The following is a 21,045-nucleotide window of genomic DNA, read 5'->3' on the forward strand; positions in this document are numbered from 1 at the left end:
ATTATAATATGTATATTATTTCTATGGTAGAACCATATGAGTTTATTCTATTTATACTGTTTTTCAAACGTTTGTCTCATGCCCAAGAAGTCATGTAACAGCTGTTTGAATGGAGGACCTGTGAAGTTTAAAGTTTAAGTTGTATTTTTAATATAAACATAAATATAAACATTTTAATGGTCACCCCTGTTGAGGGATTAATAAAGTTCTTCTTCTTCTTCTATAAATGAGAGTTGACAGCAAACAAACAGAAACATTATCAGATTACAAGAACACATTAAACAGGTAAACTAGGACCGTGTATGGAATCAGGTGACGTCATTTTAAACAGGTGTGTTCAGTGCAGACAAACATGTCACGTGACAGCCCCGCCCTCTGTCCTGCAGTTCTTCAGCGCGTCCAGCAGGGGGAGGTGACGTCACCACGCACGGCGTGCCTCAGCCCCGCCCCCTGCCTCGGTGCTAGCAGTTGTTAGCCGCTAGCTGCTAGCTGTTTGTTTATGACGCGGCTCCGTTAGCCCGGCAGCTAACCCGACATCTAACCCGGTTTAACCCGGTTCGAGTCGGGCTCTAGAACCAGTCTTTTCGCGCCTTCCCTCACCGTGACCCGCGCGGCGTCATAAAGACGCGGGAAGACGCTGGTTAGCCGGTTAGCTCGTTAGCATTAGGCGTTGGTCAGGTTAGCCTAGCTCCGAGGCTAGCACCGTGTAACGTTATGACGTGACGTCACACCGGAGAGCGGCCGTTTGTGACGAAGTCAATAAAAAAAAAACCTGAGAGAAGTCTGGAGCAGAGGACAGGACAGGTGTGCGCGAGACACCTGCACGCGCACAGGTAGGGCTTACCTGGACACGAGCTAACGGCAGCTAGTTTGATGTTAGCATGGCGTCAGACACGAGCGACACGGAGGACTTCTTCTACGACGCCGCCGAGGACGTGAACTTCTCCCCGTCACCTAAAGTGTGAGTTTAACCACGAGCTGCGTCACTTCCGCCGCTCTCACCTCACCTGTCGTGACGTAGAAACACGCAGACAGGTGACAGCGGACGGTCAGTTAGCGCGCAGCCTCTAATTTATGTTAATTTATGTTAATTAAGCGTTATAGTGTGAGGCAGCAAACAGCTGCTCGATGCATACAGGTAGGTCACATGACCACGGGACACCTGATCAACAGCCAAACGGGACACACCTGGAAAACATGATGACACGTCACTGTGACGTGTCACCACCTGTCTCATTGCTGAATCAGCTCGTGACGTCACGTCAGAAACACGTCACGTCACGAGCTGATTCAGCTGCTGCTTAAATGTTTAATTAATCATTAATTAGAAGGTGTGATCATCAGAGCTTCAGTCTGGGTTTAATTAACCTTAATTAAGAAGAACTGCTCAGGTGTGTTTTCTAACTGTGTGTCCTCTGTGTGTTTTCAGGTCACCTGCAAAGTTTGCCATTCCCTCGCCTCAGGTGTGTTTACCTTCACTGTTGAAACAAGACGTAATCTGCTGAGTCGCTGTTGTTGCTGAAGTGTTTGAATGTTAAATGAAGGAGGTGACGGCTCACCTGAAGGTGACGGCGGCTCACCTGAAGGTGACGGCTCACCTGAAGGTGACGGCTCACCTGAAGGTGACGACGGCTCACCTGAAGGTGACGGCTCACCTTCAGGTGACGGCTCGGCTCACCTGAAGGTGACACATTAACACGGTCATGACTAGTAACGATACACTCAACCAGGGCTGCCACGATTAGTCACGATTATTTCGACGAACAAAATCTAAATCTAATTTAGTAGTCGACGCATCGTTTTGTTTTCTGTTTTTTTTAATTAAAAATGAGCTACAGACAAGTTATGACCAAATCAATTATCTTTTTATTTGTAGGAAGAAATCTGAGACTCAAGAACAGTTTGTGTTTATAAAAAGTTCAACTTAAAACAAAGAACAGATTTCCTTTCTTCAGAAATGTTTCCCTCTCGAGGTGGCGTAACGTTACTTTGGCGGCTGATATGCTGCTGCATGTTGCTTGTGTTGCCGCTGCATGTTGCTCGTGTTACATGTTGCTCGTGTTGCTGCATGTTGCTCGTGTTGCTGCATGTTGCCGCTGCATGTTGCCGCTGCATGTTGCTCGTGTTGCTGCATGTTGCTCGTGTTGCTCGTGTTGCTGCATGTTGCTCGTGTTGCTCGTGTTGCTGCATGTTGCTCGTGTTGCTCGTGTTGCTGCATGTTGCTCGTGTTGTTGCTGCATGTTGCTCGTGTTGCCTCTACATGTTGCAGTCTCTCTATGTTTCCATGCTGTTCTGGTTCAGTCTGTTTCTCACGGTTGTATTTGTGAACATATTGAATCCACACAGCTGATTTCAAGCTGCTAAGATAACGTAAGAAGAAGAACAGATCCTACTTCTCTCGCATTCACAAAGAATCGCGACTCATATTTTCTGTCGACCGATGCGAGTCGTCACATCTGTACCGATTTTTAATCGTGTCACGATGCATCGTCTCTGGTCATGACTCTGTGCAGCGCTGATCCGGTTTATGTAAATGAGATGCAAATGAGTCAGCTGACCTCTGTCACAGATGTTTGATCAGATCGATGTGTTTACCTTCAGCTTTCACCGAGGTCAGTGAACGCAGCACCAGATGTGAGCTGTGCAGCCGCTTCATCTGAGACTCAACAAGACGACTCCCTGCTGGTATGATGACACACACACACACACACACACACACACACACACACACACAGTGTGTAACCAGCTCTTATTTCCACTTCCTGTCAGATCATCGACAGCATCATCGAGGAGAGTCAGAAGGGAAGCGTGGCCGATGATGGCGCTGATGTCGGCGGTGTTGCCGAGATGTCGCAGCTTTTGGATCAGCTCCACGTCGATGTCCGAGTGGAGGCGGAGCCACAGGATGCAGCTCAGGAAGTTCCTGCGCCGTCAGCGGCGCCGCCTGTCGAGCCTCCGCCTGTCCAGGAAGAACAACAGGAAGTAAACGGAGCGTGCTCTCCGCCTGCTGCTGGACCCACAGAACCTCCAGGACCAGCAGCCGAGTCACAAGCGGTTCAGCCTCCGGACATCACGAGCACCGTGGGACAGAGTCAGCCTGACGGGGCCGACGGGGAGCCGGAGCAGAGACCTGCAGATATCTTAGACCAGGTCCCGTTAACGGACCGGCAGGCCGACTCGGACTCCTCCGGGCCCATGAAACCGCCGCGGCAGTTCACAGTGGAACCGGATATTGTAGCCAGCACCAAGAAGCCTCCGCCCTCACGGCCACCCCCTCCCAGCGGAGGTCCTCCACCCAGACCGCCTCCGCCGTCCTGGCAGAGTCTGCCATCCAAGAAGTCTCAGGAGTGTCTGAGGCTGAGCGGGCTGGAAGGTAAGAGCACGCACAGGAAGTGACATCACAGACTTTCTGATATCAGACAGTCTCAGTGAAGTGTCCGTCCTTCTGTCTGTCCGTCCTTCTGTCTGTCCGTCCTTCAGTGTCCACGGTCTGTCCGGTCAGCAGCGACGCCCTCGAGCCGTCCGGCCTCGTGTCTCCGAGCAGCACCGTGAGGAGTCTAACCAAAGAGCTGCAGCATTCCCTGGACCTGGCCAGCGCCACCAGCGGAGACAAGGTGGTGACAGCACAGGTGAGTAAAGTCCACATCCAGATCATCGTCGGAACGGGACATGAAGGACGTCAAGGAGACGTTTGTTTATCTGTCTCTGACGTTTCAGGAAAATGAGGACGAGCAGACGTTGTCTCCGAGCGGAGGACAAACTCCAGGACCTCAACGTCCACGATCCAACTCTGGAAGAGAACTCACAGATGAAGTGAGTTCACAGAACCTCTGCACACTCCTCACACCAACCCTTCACACACTACATGAGTGTGTGTGTGTGTGTGTGTGTGTGTGTGTGTGTGTGTGTGTGTTACAGGAGATCTTGGCCAGTGTGATGATCAAGAATCTGGACACCGGGGAGGAGATCCCTCTGATCCAGGCCGAGGAGAAGCTTCCTGCAGGGATCAACCCGCTCACTCTGCACATCATGAGGAGGACCAAGGAGTACATCACGTGAGCACACGCATGAATTCTAACGTTCTCCACGTCACATGTATGCAACGTGTTTAAGGCGCCATCGATCTTCAGCTGCTTCTTCTGAAACTCTTTAAAGTCTGATGGTGGAGAAAACAAACGTCCTCTTTGTCACATGACGTCTGGTTTCCTCTCAGGAACGATGCAGCTCAGTCAGACGACGACGAGAAGTCTCAGGCTCCGCTGGCGGACTCAGACGGAGGGAAGCTGAAGCAGAAAACGTGAGGACGGCGGCGATGGAGGATTCTTCCTGTTTTAATCTGCAGAATTAAAATAATTAATCTTCTGTTTCTGTCTCAGAACTCAGTTCAAGAAATTTTTGGGGAAATCTGTGAAGAAAGCGAAACACCTGGCTGAGGAGTACGGAGAGAAGGCGGTCAACAAAGTGAAGAGTGTTCGAGACGAAGGTAACGGAAGGTCACGTGATCTGTGACAGACAGAACCGACCAATCAGATCACTTCTTTAGCTTTGTGATCGTCCTACATCAAACTATTTGGTGTGGTCCGGTTCTGAAGTAGTGTTTGTTATACATATGTTCTGATGATGTTCTCCTAACGTTCTGCTGTTCTGGGCGCGCTCAGTGTTCCACACGGATCAGGACGACCCGTCCTCCAGTGACGATGAGGGCATGCCGTACACTCGGCCCGCCAAGTTCAAGGCTGCTCACAGCTTCAAGGGTCCGTTTGACTTCGACCAGATCAAGGTGGTCCAGGACCTGAGCGGGGAGCACATGGTGAGATGATGTCATTGATGACTCAGAGAGCTGATGAACCAATCACAGCTCGTCTCACAGTCTGTCTGTCCCTCAGGGCGCCGTTTGGACCATGAAGTTCTCTCACTGCGGGAGGCTGCTGGCCACCGCGGGTCAGGACAATGTGGTCCGGATCTGGGTCCTGAAGACCGCCTTCGACTACTTCAACAACATGAGGTTAAAGTACAACACTGAAGGTAACGTGACATCATCAGCGTCTGATTGGACGGTCGGTCCTTCCTGTCCGATGCTCAGCTCTTTGTTTGGATCCTGCAGGTCGAGTTTCACCGTCCCCGTCTCAGGAAAGTCTCTGTTCGTCTAAATCTGACGACCCCGGGGTGAGTGACGCCACACGCCGTCTGATTTGTTACATCATCAGACTTCCTGTTTTCATCCGACGCTCTCGTTTCAGGCGAGCTGTGTTCCAGACGACCCCGAGACCGAAGACAGGAACGCCCCTTTCCGCCAGGTTCCCTTCTGCAAGTATAAAGGACACACGGCCGACCTGCTGGACCTGTCCTGGTCCAAGGTGAGACGTGCTGCTGTCTGTTCACCCGTCTGTCCTCGTCTTTGTCCTGCTTCTATCCCGTCTTTCTTTGTCTCCCTCAGAACTTCTTCCTGCTCTCGTCGTCCATGGATAAAACCGTCAGATTGTGGCACATCTCCAGGAGAGAGTGTCTCTGCTGCTTCCAGCACATCGACTTCGTCACAGCCATCGCCTTCCACCCCAGAGTGAGTCACCTCGCCTCTCAGCGCTCTTATTTTGGCGGTGTTTGTCATTAACGCTTGCTTCCTGTCTCTCAGGATGACCGATACTTTTTAAGCGGCTCTCTGGACGGGAAGCTGCGTCTCTGGAACATTCCTGACAAGAAGGTGGCGCTGTGGAACGAGGTGGACGGACAGACGCGCCTCATCACTGCTGCCAACTTCTGCCAGAACGGGAAGTACGCCGTGATCGGGACGTACGACGGACGCTGCATCTTCTACGACACCGAGGTGACGAGAGCGCCGAGCCGCTTCGATCTGCTGAGTCATTAATTTAATCGTCATCATTGACGGTTTGTTTGTGTTTGAACATTTCAGCGTCTGAAGTATCACACTCAGATCCACGTCAGGTCGACCAGAGGGAGGAACAAGGTCGGACGGAAAATCACCGGCATCGAACCTTTACCTGGAGAGAACAAGGTGACACCTGACCTCGCACTGTGTACCATCATACATCATATTAATGATGTCACACGTTCAATAACAAACGCTCTCCTCGCTCACAGATTTTGGTGACCTCAAACGATTCCCGTATCCGCCTCTACGACCTGCGCGACTTGTCTTTGTCCATGAAGTACAAAGGTTACGTGAACAGCAGCAGTCAGATCAAGGCGAGCTTCAGGTGAGGACGTCCAGGTGTGCTCAGGTTCAGGTTCAGGTTCAGGTTCAGGTTCAGGTTCATCCAGCTGCCCCCTGCCTCACTTTGAAGTCTTTGTGCTGTTAAACTTTGGCTCTGATGTCACTTCCTGCAGTCACGACTACTCGTTCATCGTCAGCGGCTCGGAGGACAGGTACGTCTACATCTGGAGCACCTACCACGACCTGAGCAAGTTCACGTCCGTACGACGGGACCGCAATGACTTCTGGGAAGGGATTAAAGGTAGCTGTGCAGCATTAATGACCTGACGATCTGATTAATTATGACCGATCACTGAAGCTTCGCTCTCCTTCAGCTCACAACGCCGTCGTCACCTCAGCCATCTTTGCACCGCACCCCGGCCTCATCGTCCCCCAGGAGAGCGGAGCCGAGAAACCAGAGGCCGAGTGCAAGAGTCTGGACTCCACCGACTCTGAGACGATACCCTCAGGTACGCCTGCATCCACCCACCTGTGCATCCGCCCACCTGTGCATCCACCCGTCATGTTCATGTGTCAGCTCTTTAAATAACTCGTCTGTTCACAGGAGCCCTGAAGACGGATCACACCGAGGTTCTGCTCTCGGCGGACTTCACCGGAGCCATCAAGGTCTTCATCAATGTAAAAAAGTACTGAGCACTTGAGAGGCTGTCGGTTCGACCCGCTCAGGCCCGTCTGTCAGAGTCCAGTCCTCCGGATGAAGGACGGCCCGTCAGCGGCCACGTCACCAACTACCTAACGGCTAACGCTCCGAGCTAACGAAGAGCGCGTGAACAGGGACCGAAACTGGAGGACGGAGCGGACAGACGACACCTTTCTATTTTATATCTTTAATACCAGGCGACTGTGAACGGTGTGTGTGTGTGTGTGTGTGTGTGTGTGTGTGTGTGTGTGTGTGTGTGTGTGAGAGTGTGTGAGCAGAGTCTGCTCAGGTGTGTATGTGGACATTCACAGTATCAGTATGAGCACCTTACTCGTCTCTTCTGCTCCACATCAGAGAAATTAACTCGTCGGTCTGATTTTAATGTTGTGTGTCTGTTCTGACAGAAACGTGTTGCAAACGTTCTTTCAATGATTCGTGCCTCTGCATCGCTTTTCTAAACTCGGCGTCTGAAGCTTCGAACTTTAAACCGCAGCAGACGAACTTCAGTCTGTGTCTTTTCTAAACTTCTGTCGATGAAAGCACATCTCACTCTGACCCAACACTTACTGCTTTTGTAAAACAAACAAATGATGCTCCATTAATTTCAAAATAAAACCACAAAGTCCAAGACCCAGACCTCCTTTGATCTCACACACACACTGTGACACACACACTGACACACACACACACACACTGTACACACACACACATTAACACGCAGTAACACACACACTGTAACACACACACTGACACACACACACACACACTGTACACACACACACATTAACACACAGTAACACACACACTGTAACACACACACACACACACACTGTAACACACACACAGTGTAACACACACACACACACACACAGTGTCACACACACACTGTAACACACACTGACACTAACACTGTAACACACACACACACTGTAACACACACTGTGACACTAACACACACTCTAACACACACACTGTAACACACACACACGCTGTGACACACACACACAAAATAACAAACACTGTAACACACACACACGCTGTGACACACACACACAAAATAACAAACACACTGTAACACACACACACACACTGTAACACACACACTGTGACACACACACACAAAATAACAACACACTGTAACACACACACTGACACACACACACTGTGACACACACACACAAAATAACAAACACACTGTAACACACACACTGACACACACACACACAAAATAACAAACACACTAACACACACACACACACTGTGACACACACACACAAAATAACAAACACTGTAACACACAATAACAAACACACACTGTAACACACACACAAAATAACAAACACACACACACACACTGTGACACACACACACACTGTAACACACACACACACACTGTAACACACACACATTGTAGCACACACAAAATACACACACACACTAACACACATTAACACACACTGTCACACACACACACTGTCACACACACACTGTAACACACACACTGTAACACACACACACTGTAACACACATTAACACACACACACACACTCGTCACTAACAGTGATTTATTTAGTGTCAGAACTTTGCAGCGACGTTTCATTTTAAAAACAAACATTAAAACAAAAATAGAGAGAATCAGTTACAGTGTTCAAACTTCGTCATACAAAAGAGGCGAATCAGCGCAGGTACTGTGAGCTCTGGACCCGGGTCTCCGGGTTCTGGGTTCTGGGCCCAGAGCTGTGTCTGATATCAGGAGAGCAGTCGTGTCCTGCAGGGTCAGCGTGTAAACCAGGATCATGGATGACGAGGTCCAGAGTCAATGTTTGCTCTTCTTTGTCTTCTTGTGGGAGCAATGTGGGGACCGGGACCTGGACTTGGCCGTCTTCTGGTTTGGGGAAGGTGATCGCGAACGTTTGGACCATTTTGGAGACTTTGTCCTGAGAAACAAACGGAAACATGAAGATTAACCATCAGGATGGAGATCGACCAGGACGGAGATCGACCATCGGGATGGAGGTCGACCATCTGGATGGAGATCGACCATCTGGACGGAGATCGACCATCGGGACGGAGATCGACCATCGGGACGGAGATCGACCATCTGGATGGAGATCGACCATCGGGATGGAGATCGACCAGATCGTCATCTGGATGGAGATCGACCAGATCGACCATCTGGATGGAGATCGACCATCAGGATGGAGGTCGGCCATCTGGATGGAGATCGACCATCAGGATGGAGATCGACCAGATCGACCATCTGGATGGAGATCGACCATCTGGATGGAGATCGACCATCGGGATGGAGATCGACCATCGGGTTGGAGATCGACCAGCGGGACGGAGATCGACCATCTGGATGGAGATCGACCATCGGGACGGAGATCGACCATCGGGATGGAGATCGACCATCGGGATGGAGATCGACCAGATCGACCATCTGGATGGAGATCGACCATCAGGATGGAGATCGACCAGAATGACCATCTGGATGGAGATCGACCATCAGGATGGAGATCGACCATCAGGATGGAGATCGACCAGATCGACCATCAGGATGGAGATCGACCATCGGGATGGAGATCGACCATCGGGATGGAGATCGACCATCTGGATGGAGGTCGACCATCGGGATGGAGATCGACCATCGGGATGGAGATCGACCATCGGGATGGAGATCGACCATCAGGATAGAGATCAACCATCGGGATGGAGATCGACCATCAGGACGGAGATCGACCATCAGGACGGAGGTCGACCATCTGGATGGAGATCGACCATCAGGACAGAGGTCGACCATCTGGATGGAGATCGACCATCTGGATGATTTCATTATACATACAGGAACATGTCAGGCTCTTACTTTGAAGGGGAGATGCTCCTGGACTTCCTGGCGTGGTTGTCAGGGTCTCGACTCCGTCGCCGTCGTCTTCTGTCTCCGTCTTCACTTCTTTTGTTTTTCTCCTTGTCTCTCCTGTCGTCTTTAGACTTCGATGTCTCGTTCTTTTCGTCGTCTTTTTCAAACTCCTGAAAGAAAAAACGAAGAAGTCAAACAAGTTCTCAGGAAATAACCAGATCCCACCGAGCTGACAGGAAGCCAGACACAGAAATAGCACAGGATGAATTTTCAAAATAAAACACCCCGTACAAACTGCGGGTGGTAAGAACAGACAAAAGAGAAACAAATGAAGAACGCAACACGTTTCCGATGTAGAAGCATGTTTAGAAGAACATGAACCAGGAAAATGAATTCTGAGCCAGTCAAAGTCTCCGGGTGGTTTGAAGTCGATGCAGGACGGAACAAATAACGTGAGCTAATAGTTTGATCAGTGAAGAATGGATCAGTCTTACAGCTCTGCAGGTCATCGTTGTCCTGAAGCTGAAACATCTGCCCCAGTCGTGCTCGTACGTTAAGTTATCTTCAGATTTTCCTGCGTTTTTATCTACAAATTATTTCTGCAGTGAAATCTGTGGCCGAGTTTGCAAATATATTTTCTGACATGTACAACAACAACAACAACAACAACAACAACAACAACATGATGAACGTTTGACAACATTAACACAAACACTGATGCAGTGTATAGAGGTGAATAAAGTTGTTATAGGCCAGGCTTAACGAATGACTGCACGTTCTGTTTGTCTCTGAAGGTTGAAGGTAAACATGAACCGCACAGTGCTCCACCTTCTGTAGCAGCTTGTTCCTGTAGAGCTCCACCTGTTGTTGGATGCTCATTCCGGACTTCCTCGGCCTCCAACCAGACTCCAGCTCATCCTGGATCTTCATCACCTTCACCTGCGTCACATGAATCTGATCAGTGCTGCGTATTTACGTGACCACGACGATCCTCTAAAGGCTGAAGAGGTCGCTCACCTCCAGCTCTCGCAGCCTCTTTCTTTTGCTGTCAGACATCTGAAAACCTCGGAGGGCGCTCTGGAAGTCTGCGCTGTCGTATCTGGACAAACTGCACGAGTCCTCGCTGCTGTTACTCTCCGAGTCCTCGTCTCCTTCCTGTGAGTTGACGCTGTCATCGTGAGGAAGAGGAGACGATGAGTCACCAAACATTTTGACCGTTTGTGTACGCAGACGATTGACGTGGCGACAGAGGCCTCACCTTACATTCACTTCATCTTCTCCGCCCCGTGTTGACACCTTGTCCCACTTGGACTCCGTCTTGTCTTAGAGAGAAAGGACAAAGATGAGTCACAGACGGAGACTGAGATGATTCAGAGAGAATCTGGACCTGTGGTACCTTGAAAAACTGTCCCAGGATCAGCCGACTTCTCCCACTTAGACAAAGGCACTCTGGACAGAGGAACGCCGCCGTCGTCCACTGAGGAACAAAAGAGACAGCCGGGTCAGGACGAGGACTGGTGACACCAGGATCATGGTTCATGTTTGACTCACGAGGCATCCCGTCGATGTCATCAATGGCAGCTCCTAAAGGAACGCCGTCTATGTCGTCGACGGAGGCTCCGTCCAGCGGGTCCCAGCCCATCGGACAGCCATCAAGGTCCTGCACGGGGACTCCGTCCAGAGGTACCCCACCCAAAGACGAGCCGTCCATCGGCGCCCCGTCCAGATCAACCTATAAAGAAACAAACGTTGGGTCTTCATGTTCAGACGTCCCACTAACACAAACATCGATCAGCTCACCTCGACCGCGTCGATCTGCTCCTCGACTGGTTTGGTGAAGCCCAGGAAGATGTTCTGGAGGTGGATGAGATACGGCTCCGGGTAGATGGCCCAGTCCTCCCACGCTCTGAAACAGCTCATGACTTTTTGCTGTGGAGACGAGATGAAGAAGTTTTTTTTTGTTGTTGTCTCGTTAGCCCTCATGACCGCTCCGCATTCTTTTTGTACTTTTTTTTCCATGAATCTCTAAAAAGGTGGATGTGTTGATCACAGTCTTGGACATGTCAAACATTAACAACTACTCTCAGGGTTCTGCCCAGTCAGGCAACGGTATCGGCCTTCAGACGGAGCCTGAGTGGTTTTTACCTTTGGCCCATAAGTCGTGTTTAATGTGATGTATGAGGATTTAATAGCAGGTTTGAAGGATTGAACGTCTTTGTGATGGACTGGATTACCTTGAACTGTTCAGCCTGCAGCCGGGCCTGGATGTTCTTGTGTGCTGCGTTCAGGTCTCCAAAGATCTGCGTCAGCTTCGCTTCAAAGCTGCAAACACAGACAGACTGTCGGGTGGAGCAGACATAAAAAGATGAAGTGTTTCCGATGGAGGGAACGTCTCTTACTATTTACGATAATATGAAGCTCCGGCTACTTTGGCACACGAGTTGTGCAAGATGTCGGACACGAGATACAGCCTGGCGACCTGTGGATGGACGAGGTCAGACATGAGACCAGTGAAACCAGCTGATCTTTGTGTGGATGAAGGACGCAGGCTAACCTTCTTCTGAAGCGGCGTCTGAAGCAAAGAGAAAGAGTCCGTGACGTGTCCGACGACTTCCTCTGCGGCGTCTGCTCGCTCCAGACAGAACAGCATGGCCTTGGCGACGTGGTCTCTGCTCGGCGTCAGCTCTTTGAGTAACGTCTGCAGCCTCTGACGGTGTCTGAGTGTGAAGGAGACGCAGCGACACACGGAGGTCAAAACACTGCAGAGTATTCAGATCCACCACAAACATCAAAGACTGAGACCAGTCTGACTTCAGTCTCTGAGACACAAACATGTCACATGTCAGTGTACTCACTCCGCTCTGAGCTGCCCTTTCTTCACCTCCTCCTCAGGTGGAGCGTCCTCCTCTGCCTGATCTTCACCTCTCTGAGAGTAGCTGTTCAGGATGGGGGGTCTCCAGATGGAGCCGCCCCGGAACATCCGAAAGTCTGTGGTCCTCCACTCAGTGGGCGACTCTCCCTGCACAGACATGAACGTGTTTGACGGAGGCAGAATCAGATCAGCTGACTCCAACACAAACAGAAGGTGGAGAAACACACCTGGAGGATGGAGAAGAGCTTCCAGCGATAGTACACGTGATCCTGACTTTTGTTGTCAAAAAGAAACCTGAGAAATAAAAAGCAGCAGATTAACGTCACGTCTTAAACGATCACCGGATCAGCTGCAGACACACTCACCTGTAATCTGGATTATTTTTCTCCCTGTTCATGATCACGGCTTCGAACACGTGACCTTCACGCACCACGAACTCGATCATCCTGTGAATGAGGAATAACAGATTCCTGCAGGGCAGAAGAGTCGGTCAGAGCGAGTCCGTCTGTCGGACACAGATCTACAACAACTCCCAGAACCGGTTCACGACAGCTGACGCTCCGAAGCTTCGATCAGTTTATTCAGATGTAAACACGTCACACGTGTGTGTGTGTGTGTGTGTTACTGTGTGTGTGTGTGTGTGTGTGTGTGTGTACCTCTCTGTCGGGATAACCACTTTGACCACGGCCTCGGACAGACTCTGTGAAGTCAGATCAGACATGAGACATTTCAAAGTTCAGGTGGACTCGTGGTCGGCGTCCTTTAACAAAGAAATGAAGAAACACTGATTTACACGAACACGCCTCGTTAAACACAACCCGGGTCCCGTTACCTTGTCGAGGTCTCCTTTGGATACGCCCAGCGGCTTGGTGAAGTCGTTGCGGAAGCGATCCCTCGGCTGAGCATTGAAAGGCAGACCGGACGGAGGCGGCGGCGTGGCCCTCACCCCGACCGGCGTGTAGAGAGGCTGAGGAGGGATGCGAGCCGGTTTCCCCCAGCCCAGCTTCATCTCAAAGCCCATGATCACTTTACCTGCATGACAAACAGTCGGTCAGCACGTGGCGAGCAGCCATCCGGTCCGTAAATCAAAGTCCAGCGGCGTACCGTCCAGCGCCGCCAAAGCTCGCTCTGCATCTTTCCGGGTCATGAACGCCACGAAGGCTCGGTTGGAGGTCCGACAGCGCTCCTCGTCCGTGCGTGGCCACATGATCTTCACGCTGGCCAGCGGGCCGTACTTTCCGAACTCTTTGCAGAGCATCTCCTCGTTCATCTGAAGACACAAACAACCGTCACAAATCCACGCCGAGCCGGCTCAGCCAATCAGAGCCTGCGTCCTCCCTGCGTCCTCGCTCACCTTCGGGCTGATGCAGCTGATGTAGAGGTTGGTGGTGGTCGGCACGGTGAGGTCATCGTACAGCGCTGTGGAACAAGGTGAGCGAGGGTTACAGGTGAACAGGTGAGCGAGGGTTACAGGTGAACAGGTGAGCGAGGGTTACAGGTGAACAGGTGAGCAAGGTTTACAGGTGAATAGGTGAGCGAGGTTTACAGGTGAACAGGTGAACAGGTGAACAACAGACAAACATTAAAACAGGAGGAGACTCTTACTCGATCGTCCTGACAGCAGGACGTCCAGATCTCCTCCTCCACCACCTCCTCCGTCAGTCTTCTTCCTCTTGTGTCTTTCCTCGCGCTCCTCTTGTATTCTGCAGATTTCAGACATAAAGACAGAGACAGTCTTTGGACAGTCTCAGAGATTTGGACAGTCTCAGAGACTTTAAAGACAGAAATAGTCTTTGGACAGTCTCAGAGACTTTAAAGACAGAAACAGTCTTTGGACAGTCTCAGAGACTTTAAAGACAGAGACAGTCTTTGGACAGTCTCAGAGACTTTAAAGACAGGAACAGTCTTTGGACAGTCTCAGAGACTTTAAAGACAGAGACAGTCTTTGGACAGTCTCAGGGACTTTAAAGACAGAGACAGTCTTTGGACAGTCTCAGAGACTTTAAAGACAGGAACAGTCTTTGGACAGTCTCAGAGACAGTCTTTGGACAGTCTCAGAGACTTTGAAGACAGAAACAGTCTTTGGACAGTCTCAAAGACTTTGAAGACAGAGACAGTCTTTGGACAGTCTCAGAGACAGTCTTTGGACAGTCTCAGAGACTTTAAAGACAGGAACAGTCTTTGGACAGTCTCAGAGACAGTCTTTGGACAGTCTCAGAGACTTTGAAGACAGAAACAGTCTTTGGACAGTCTCAGAGACAGTCTTTGGACAGTCTCAGAGTCTTTAAAGACAGGAACAGTCTTTGGACAGAGACAGTCTCAGAGACTCCTGAGGAGGTCGTACTCACAGCTTCAGCTCTTCTTTGAACAGCTCCAGGTTGCTCTTCTTCTTCTTCTTCTCGTCCGTCTTCCTTTTAAAGGTCTGGTCATCAGACAGGAAGTGGATCAGTTATGGTCACCTGACCGATCAGGTGGAAACGTTGCGTGTACGTGACGGACTTACAGACTTCCTGCGCTCTGGTGATGCATGCTGGGACACGGGGACGAACCTGGCGGCGGGTTGGTACAGCTGACTCTTCTTCAGGTCGGCGGCTTCGTCCTCTGAAAACAAACAGATCTGCTGAGTCATCGAGAGAGAGGACAGGAAGTGAGGTCGCTGCTGGACAGGAAGCAGTCCTGACCTGTGGTTGGGTTGGCGAGTCCTCCGTGGACGAACGTCTTCACGCCGCTTTTCTTATTCGTCTCAAACGAGGCGACGAACTCTTCGAACACCTCGGCTGCTTTCTCGTCCTCCTGCAGAGACGCAGACGTGTTAACGTGTTAACGTGTTAACGTGTTAACGTGTTAGCGTGTGGCGTGCTCGTAAAGCGCTGAGTCATGGTGACGTGTCGTGAAACGTTCGGACCTTCTTCTTCAGCTCGTCTTGTTCTTTCTTTGTTTTCATCACAGTGGCAGACTTCCTCTTCCTGTCGGCCATCGTCAAGCTGACACATCAAAGAAACAAATATTTAATTTGCATATTTCACTAATTAATTAATTAATTAATTAATTAATTCACACATCCTGTTCAACCTGTGACGCCGGTCATGTGACCTCAGACTTTCATCACTACGTCACATGACGCATCAAGCTGCTTCCTGTTTGTCCTCACAAAAGACATCAGGACATAAAGGACACTGCCGGGACGAGACACGCGGTCAGCATCAAGATGACCAGGACAAGATGAGATGGACAGGATGAGACAAGATGGACAGGACAAGATGGACAGGACAAGATAAGATGGACAGGACAGACAAGACAAGATGGACAGGACAAGATGAGATGGACAGGATGAGACAAGATGGACAGGACAAGATGGACAGGACAAGATGAGATGGACAGGACGAGATGGACGGGACAGGATAAGGAGACAAGTGAAGGAGACAAGTGAAGGAGACAAGTGAAGGACTTGATAAACTTTGTGGTCTGGGACGCAGCCTGCTACCTGCTGTCCTGTCCTCGTTAGTTCGCTAAAGCCCAGCAGACCTCACAGAACCGGGTCTGTGTGTTCTGGTCGAGGTTCGGGTCCGTTCGGACCTCGGGCAGCTTCAAAGGCCTCAGCCGAACCCTGCCGGTCCGGTCTGCTAGCGTTAGCTCACATTCATGACGAGCTGAGCCGAGCTAACGTGGAGCTAACACTGACGGTACCGGGAGAACCACCCGGTACCGACACACACACACACACTCTCTCTCTCTCACACACACACACACACACAGAACCGTCTTGGCTAACAGCTAGCAGATGCTAACAGTGGTGAGCTAACAGTCTGTAGTTAGCCTCCAGGCTCGGTTCTGATGAGCTGGACTTACACCGTGTGTGTCCACTTATCGCGTCATGTCGGTTCCGACCACAGCGGCTCCGTCATCACAACATCCCGACCAGAGGCGACACATCCGGCTGCAGCTGCGGGGGGCGGGCCGAGCGAGCTCATTAATATTCATGAGGACGAGTCATAACATAAGACAAACACACGTGACCAGCTAATGAATATTCAACGTCTCATTACACACAGTAAGAAGACAGACTGTCTAAAATTCAACGTCTCATTACACACAGTAAGAAGACAGACTGTCTAAAACCTGTACGTAGTCTCCGAGACGTCCCCACAGACTGTCTAAAACCTGGACGTAGTCTCTGTGACGTCCCCGCAGACTGTCTAAAACCTGGACGTAGTCTCCGTGACGTCCCCACAGACTGTCTAAAACCTGGACGTAGTCTTTGTGACGTCCCCGCAGACTGTCTAAAACCTGGACGTAGTCTCCGCGTCACTCACACACAGACAGGAGCACAGGCTGCAGTTACTTGCTCTGACCTGCAGCTGACACCTGTTGTCTCGGCAACTCCAGCTGCCTTTTGCTGAACTTTGGTGAGTCTCTGTGCTGCTGGCCGTTGTCAGTTAACCAGTCTGTCAGACACACTCCCACAGTTATTTACACTTATTATTAAAAGTGGATTTATTTAATATCAATACGTTTTAAACAACACCGCTGATCTGAATCAAGCAGCATCTCCGTTTCAGTGAAATTAAGCAACCACCTGCAGTTCTCAAGGTTCCACTTGAGGCTGGTTCCCGCAGGAGATCAGTCCTTCCATAGTTCCCAGCCAAATGTCCAATTCACAGCCGAAATACCCTTGTTTACAGCCCTGTACAAAAACCATTTTTGGTCTCCTGTAGGCTAATTTCCCCACCCCCGTTCATGAAAACTGTACTGAGGGTGAAATTTCTATACACAACTCACCTGTTCACGTTATATTAAGGCTTTAAAAGTCCCAGGACTCCGTCCAGGTTTTAGACAGTCTGGGGACGTACGGAGACTACGTCAGGTTTAGGACAGTCTGCGGGACGTCACAGAGTACTACGTCCCGGTCTTAGGGACAGTCTGAAGGGGAATCGGAGTCAAGGAGGGGACTACGTCCAGGTTTTTAGACTACGTCCATGTTTTACGTGACAGTCTGCAGGGCGATGTCACGGGATAAGTCCAGGTTTTTAGACCGTTCTGCGGGGAGTCACGTAGGGATACGTCCACGGTTTTTAAGACAGTCTGGCTTGGCGACGTCCACAGCGGACTAGTCCAGGTCTCTTAGACAGTCTTGCGGGGACGTCACGGAGACTTATCTCCAGGTTTTAGAAGTTCGCGGGAGTCACGGAGACTATCTCCCGGTTTAGGACAGTCTGCGGGGACGTCCGGCGGACTACGTCCAGTCTTAGACAGTCTGCGGGGACGTCACTGAGATACGTCCAGGTTTAAGCGACAGTCTGCGGGACGTTCAACAGAGACTACGTCCAGGTTTCTCGACAGTTCTGAGGGGAACGTCACTAGACTACGGTCAGGTTTTAGACAGTCTGGCGGGGACGTCACGGCAGCTAAGTCCAGGTTTTAGACAGTCTGTGGGGCCGTCACGGACGACTACGTCCAGGTCTTAGTAACAGGTTGCGGGGACGTCACGGCGAACTACGTCCAGGTTTTAGACAAGTCTGCGGGCGTCACGGGAGGACCAGTAGGTCTTAGACAGTCTTCGGGGACGTCACGGAGGATAGTCCAGGTTTAAGGACGTCGGGGGGAGTCACCGAGCCTACGTCCAGTTTTAGGACAGTGTGGGGACGTCACGGAGATACGTCCCGGTTAAACAGTCTGAGGGGCGTCCCCGGCCTACGTCCAGGTCTTCTGCCCTTCTGCGGGGCCGTACTCACACACAGGACCGAGCACAGCTGCACGTTAATTGCTCTGACCTGCAGCTGAACCCTGTTGCTGGCAACCTCAGCTGCCTTTGACGACTTTGTTGAGTCTCTGTGCTGCCTGCAGTGTCCGTAACCAATGTCTGTCAGACACACTCACGTTCTTTACACTATTATTAAAGTAGATTATTTATATCAATACGTTTAAACAACACCGCTTTGGATCTGTTAAACAAGCAGCAATCTCCGTTCCGTGAAATTAAGCCCCAAAACCTGCAGTTCCTCTACGGTCCATTGCGGCTGGCTCAGCAGTGTAAGCAGTCTCCATAAGTTTCCCATGTCCAAATGTCAACTCACAGCAGAAATAAAACATGTTTACAGCCTGGGTACAACAAAACAGTTTTGGTCTCTGTAGCTAATTTCCCCTTTCATGGACAAACTGTTACTGAGTGTGCATTTATATCCAACTTCCCCTGTTCATGTTATATTAGGCTTAAAACGTCCCGGATACGTCCAGTTTTAGACAGTCTGCGGGACGTCACGGAGACTACGTCCAGGTTTAAGGCCAGTCTGAGGGGAGTCACAGAGACTACGTCCAGGTCTTGACAGTCTGCGGGGGACGTTCACAGAAAGACTACGTCCAGGTTTTAGCTACGTCCAGGTTTTTAGACAGTCTGCCGGATGTCACGACGAGACTACGTCAGGTTTTAGACAGTTGCGGGACGTCAGGAGACTACGTCCAGGTTTAAGACAGTCTGAGGGGGAGTCACCGAGACTACGTCCAGGTCTTAGACAGTCTGCGGTGACGTTCCCGGAGACTATCTCAGGTTTTAGACCGTCGCGGGGCCGTCCCCTCATATGTCTTCAAACCTGGATTAGTCTCTGTGACGTCCCGCAGACTGTCTAAACCGACGTCGTCTCCGTGCACGTCCCCCCGGGCAGCTGTCTACAGACCGCGTAGTTCCGTTTGACGTCCCCGCAGACTGTCTAAAACTGAGATCTTCCTGATCCAGGACTGTCAACCTGACGATTCCGTGACGTCCATGCTCTGACCGGCAGTCGCTCCCCCAGACTGTCTAAAACCTGGACGTATCGTCTGTGACGTCCCCGCCGACTGTCTAACTGACGTGTCTCTTGCGTCGCTGAAAACGGAGTAGTCTCTGTGACGTCCCTCAGACTGGTCTAAGACTGTACGTCATAGTCTCCGTGACGTCCCCGCAGACTGTCTAAAACCTGGACGATAGTCTCTGTGGACATCCCCGCAGACTGTTTAAAACGCTGTAGAAAAACCTGGACTAGTCTCCGTGACGTCCCCCGCCAGACGTCTAAGACCTGGACGTAGTCTCTGGACGTCCCTCCAGACTGTCTTAAACCTGCGACGTAGTCTCCGTACGTTCCCCGCAGGGACGTCTAAACCTCGGAGTAGTTCCTGACTTTCGCCTTCATATAAGTGAAAACAGTGAGTTGTATTATAAATTTCACCCTCAGTATACAGTTGTCATGAACGGGGAATTGGAAATTAGCTCAGAGACAAAACTGTTTTCTACCAGGGCTGTAAACATGTTTATTTCTTTTTTTGCTGTGAAGTGGACATTTGGACATGGGACTTAGGACGACTGACTCACTGCTGGACCAGCCTAGGGCCTTAGATGAATGCAGTTGTGGCCTTACCATTTCCACTGCAAACGGAGATGCTTGCTGTTTTCACGCATCCCCACTGTTTGTTTTAACAACGTATTGAATAAAATAAAATCTACTTTTAATAATAAGTGTAAATAAACTGGGAGTGTTGTTGACCGACCTTGTTTACGACACTGCAGCCAGCTACCAGAGATCACAAAGTTCAGTCCAAAGGCAGCTTAGGTTGCCGAGCAACAGGGTCAGCTGCAGGCTCGAGCAATTCACTGCACAGCTGTGCATCGTCTGTGTGTGTTGACTGCTGAGCAGACACAGAAAATCTCTAAATGAAGCCCCTCCAAATCTGGGACACTAATGCAACGGTAGGTGGTATCAAAACAAAAAGCCCACATGACGCGAGCATCCTCTGTGTCGACCATGTGAATGCTGAAAAGTTCAGTGTGTGAAGTTAAAAAATGTGCCTGGGAGGAGAGAGAAGAACAGGTGCCCCTTGCTCCTTGCGAAAATTTCCCTCTCCAGTTACATGGGAGCAGATGGGGCTGTCGGTGGGTGATCCTGGAGCATCAGTGCGTCTCCACCAGCAAAACTATCGTTTTCTGACAGCTTCAGCATTGATTATCGCTGCGTAGCCCACGAATTTTCTCCGTTTCTATGTAGAATATTTCTGTAGAGGGACATTGTGGCCCGAGAAGATTTTGCAAAATGATTTTTGCCAAATGTTTCTCTCCCTCTCCACTCTAGCTCTTGGAACATTCTACCCATTACACACCAATTGAAATGTTGTCGTTGGCTTTTGGTGAAACTCTGAGAAACAGTCTACCAGCTACCCATCCGGCTGAGCGGTCGTTTTGATGTGTTTTTGTGTTTGTGTGATTCAAATGATCTCCCCGCAGAGCAGCAGCTTTGTTGTGAGCTGAGCGGCTGCAGGCTCTCTCTGGGCTCTCAGGTGTCATGTGTTCCCGTGGCCGGCAGGGGGCGGCTCTCTGTCGGCTTGTTGTCAGCCTACAGGTCTGGCGCAGGGACACATTACCAGCAGCCTCTCCCCGTGCCTCAACTGCCATGACCCCCGGGATGCGCAGACTGTTGTTG

General features: G+C 50.5%; 2 protein-coding genes across 5 annotated transcripts; one reads left to right on the forward strand and one right to left on the reverse strand.

Moving 5' to 3' along the window:
- The first annotated feature begins 412 nt into the window (after positions 1–412).
- On the forward strand, positions 413–7,102 carry wdr44 (WD repeat domain 44). Its single transcript, XM_027273652.1, has 20 exons — positions 413–961; positions 1,430–1,463; positions 2,602–2,685; positions 2,770–3,373; positions 3,481–3,629; positions 3,718–3,813; positions 3,919–4,055; positions 4,214–4,297; positions 4,377–4,483; positions 4,659–4,810; positions 4,887–5,025; positions 5,105–5,166; positions 5,241–5,357; positions 5,438–5,560; positions 5,633–5,824; positions 5,912–6,013; positions 6,100–6,215; positions 6,346–6,473; positions 6,547–6,681; positions 6,777–7,102. Exons 1-20 carry the CDS (start codon positions 882–884, stop codon positions 6,863–6,865), a joined length of 2,730 nt encoding a protein of 909 aa, XP_027129453.1. The 5' UTR covers positions 413–881; the 3' UTR covers positions 6,866–7,102.
- A 1,317-nt stretch (positions 7,103–8,419) lies between these two features.
- Positions 8,420–16,601, reverse strand: zgc:163098 (U2 snRNP-associated SURP motif-containing protein). Of its 4 annotated transcripts, none has more exons than XM_027273434.1 (24): positions 16,451–16,584; positions 15,507–15,585; positions 15,283–15,394; positions 15,105–15,202; positions 14,950–15,023; positions 14,207–14,304; positions 13,956–14,020; positions 13,706–13,871; positions 13,434–13,633; positions 13,258–13,301; positions 12,967–13,071; positions 12,829–12,895; positions 12,585–12,748; positions 12,284–12,446; positions 12,129–12,208; positions 11,964–12,051; positions 11,530–11,658; positions 11,281–11,461; positions 11,126–11,206; positions 10,988–11,051; positions 10,747–10,897; positions 10,591–10,668; positions 9,736–9,899; positions 8,420–8,809 (listed from the first exon to the last, which is right to left on the reverse strand). In XM_027273434.1, exons 2-24 carry the CDS (start codon positions 15,576–15,578, stop codon positions 8,689–8,691), a joined length of 2,565 nt encoding a protein of 854 aa, XP_027129235.1. In that variant the 5' UTR covers positions 15,579–15,585; positions 16,451–16,584; the 3' UTR covers positions 8,420–8,688. The 4 variants fall into 4 exon arrangements, 3 of the variants coding, with proteins under 3 accessions (XP_027129235.1, XP_027129233.1, XP_027129234.1); XM_027273432.1 differs by having other exon boundaries at positions 10,558–10,668; positions 16,451–16,583; XM_027273433.1 differs by having other exon boundaries at positions 10,558–10,668; positions 16,086–16,579.
- Between the last annotated feature and the right edge of the window lie 4,444 nt (positions 16,602–21,045).

This window comes from Larimichthys crocea, chromosome XXII (assembly GCF_000972845.2).
Source record: "Larimichthys crocea isolate SSNF chromosome XXII, L_crocea_2.0, whole genome shotgun sequence".
Classification (NCBI taxonomy): domain Eukaryota; kingdom Metazoa; phylum Chordata; class Actinopteri; family Sciaenidae; genus Larimichthys; species Larimichthys crocea.

Coding starts and splice junctions, on each gene's coding strand:
- wdr44 (XM_027273652.1), top strand. CDS start 882: ATGGCGTCAGACACGAGCGACACGGAGGACTTCTTCTACGACGCCGCC. Junction 4,298..4,376: donor GGGAAGCTGAAGCAGAAAAC/GTGAGGACGGCG, acceptor TTTCTGTCTCAG/AACTCAGTTCAAGAAATTTT. Junction 5,358..5,437: donor TGGACCTGTCCTGGTCCAAG/GTGAGACGTGCT, acceptor TGTCTCCCTCAG/AACTTCTTCCTGCTCTCGTC.
- zgc:163098 (XM_027273432.1), bottom strand. CDS start 15,578: ATGGCCGACAGGAAGAGGAAGTCTGCCACTGTGATGAAAACAAAGAAA. Junction 12,896..12,966: donor AAAAATAATCCAGATTACAG/GTGAGTGTGTCT, acceptor TTTATTTCTCAG/GTTTCTTTTTGACAACAAAA. Junction 11,462..11,529: donor AGCAGATCGACGCGGTCGAG/GTGAGCTGATCG, acceptor GTTTCTTTATAG/GTTGATCTGGACGGGGCGCC.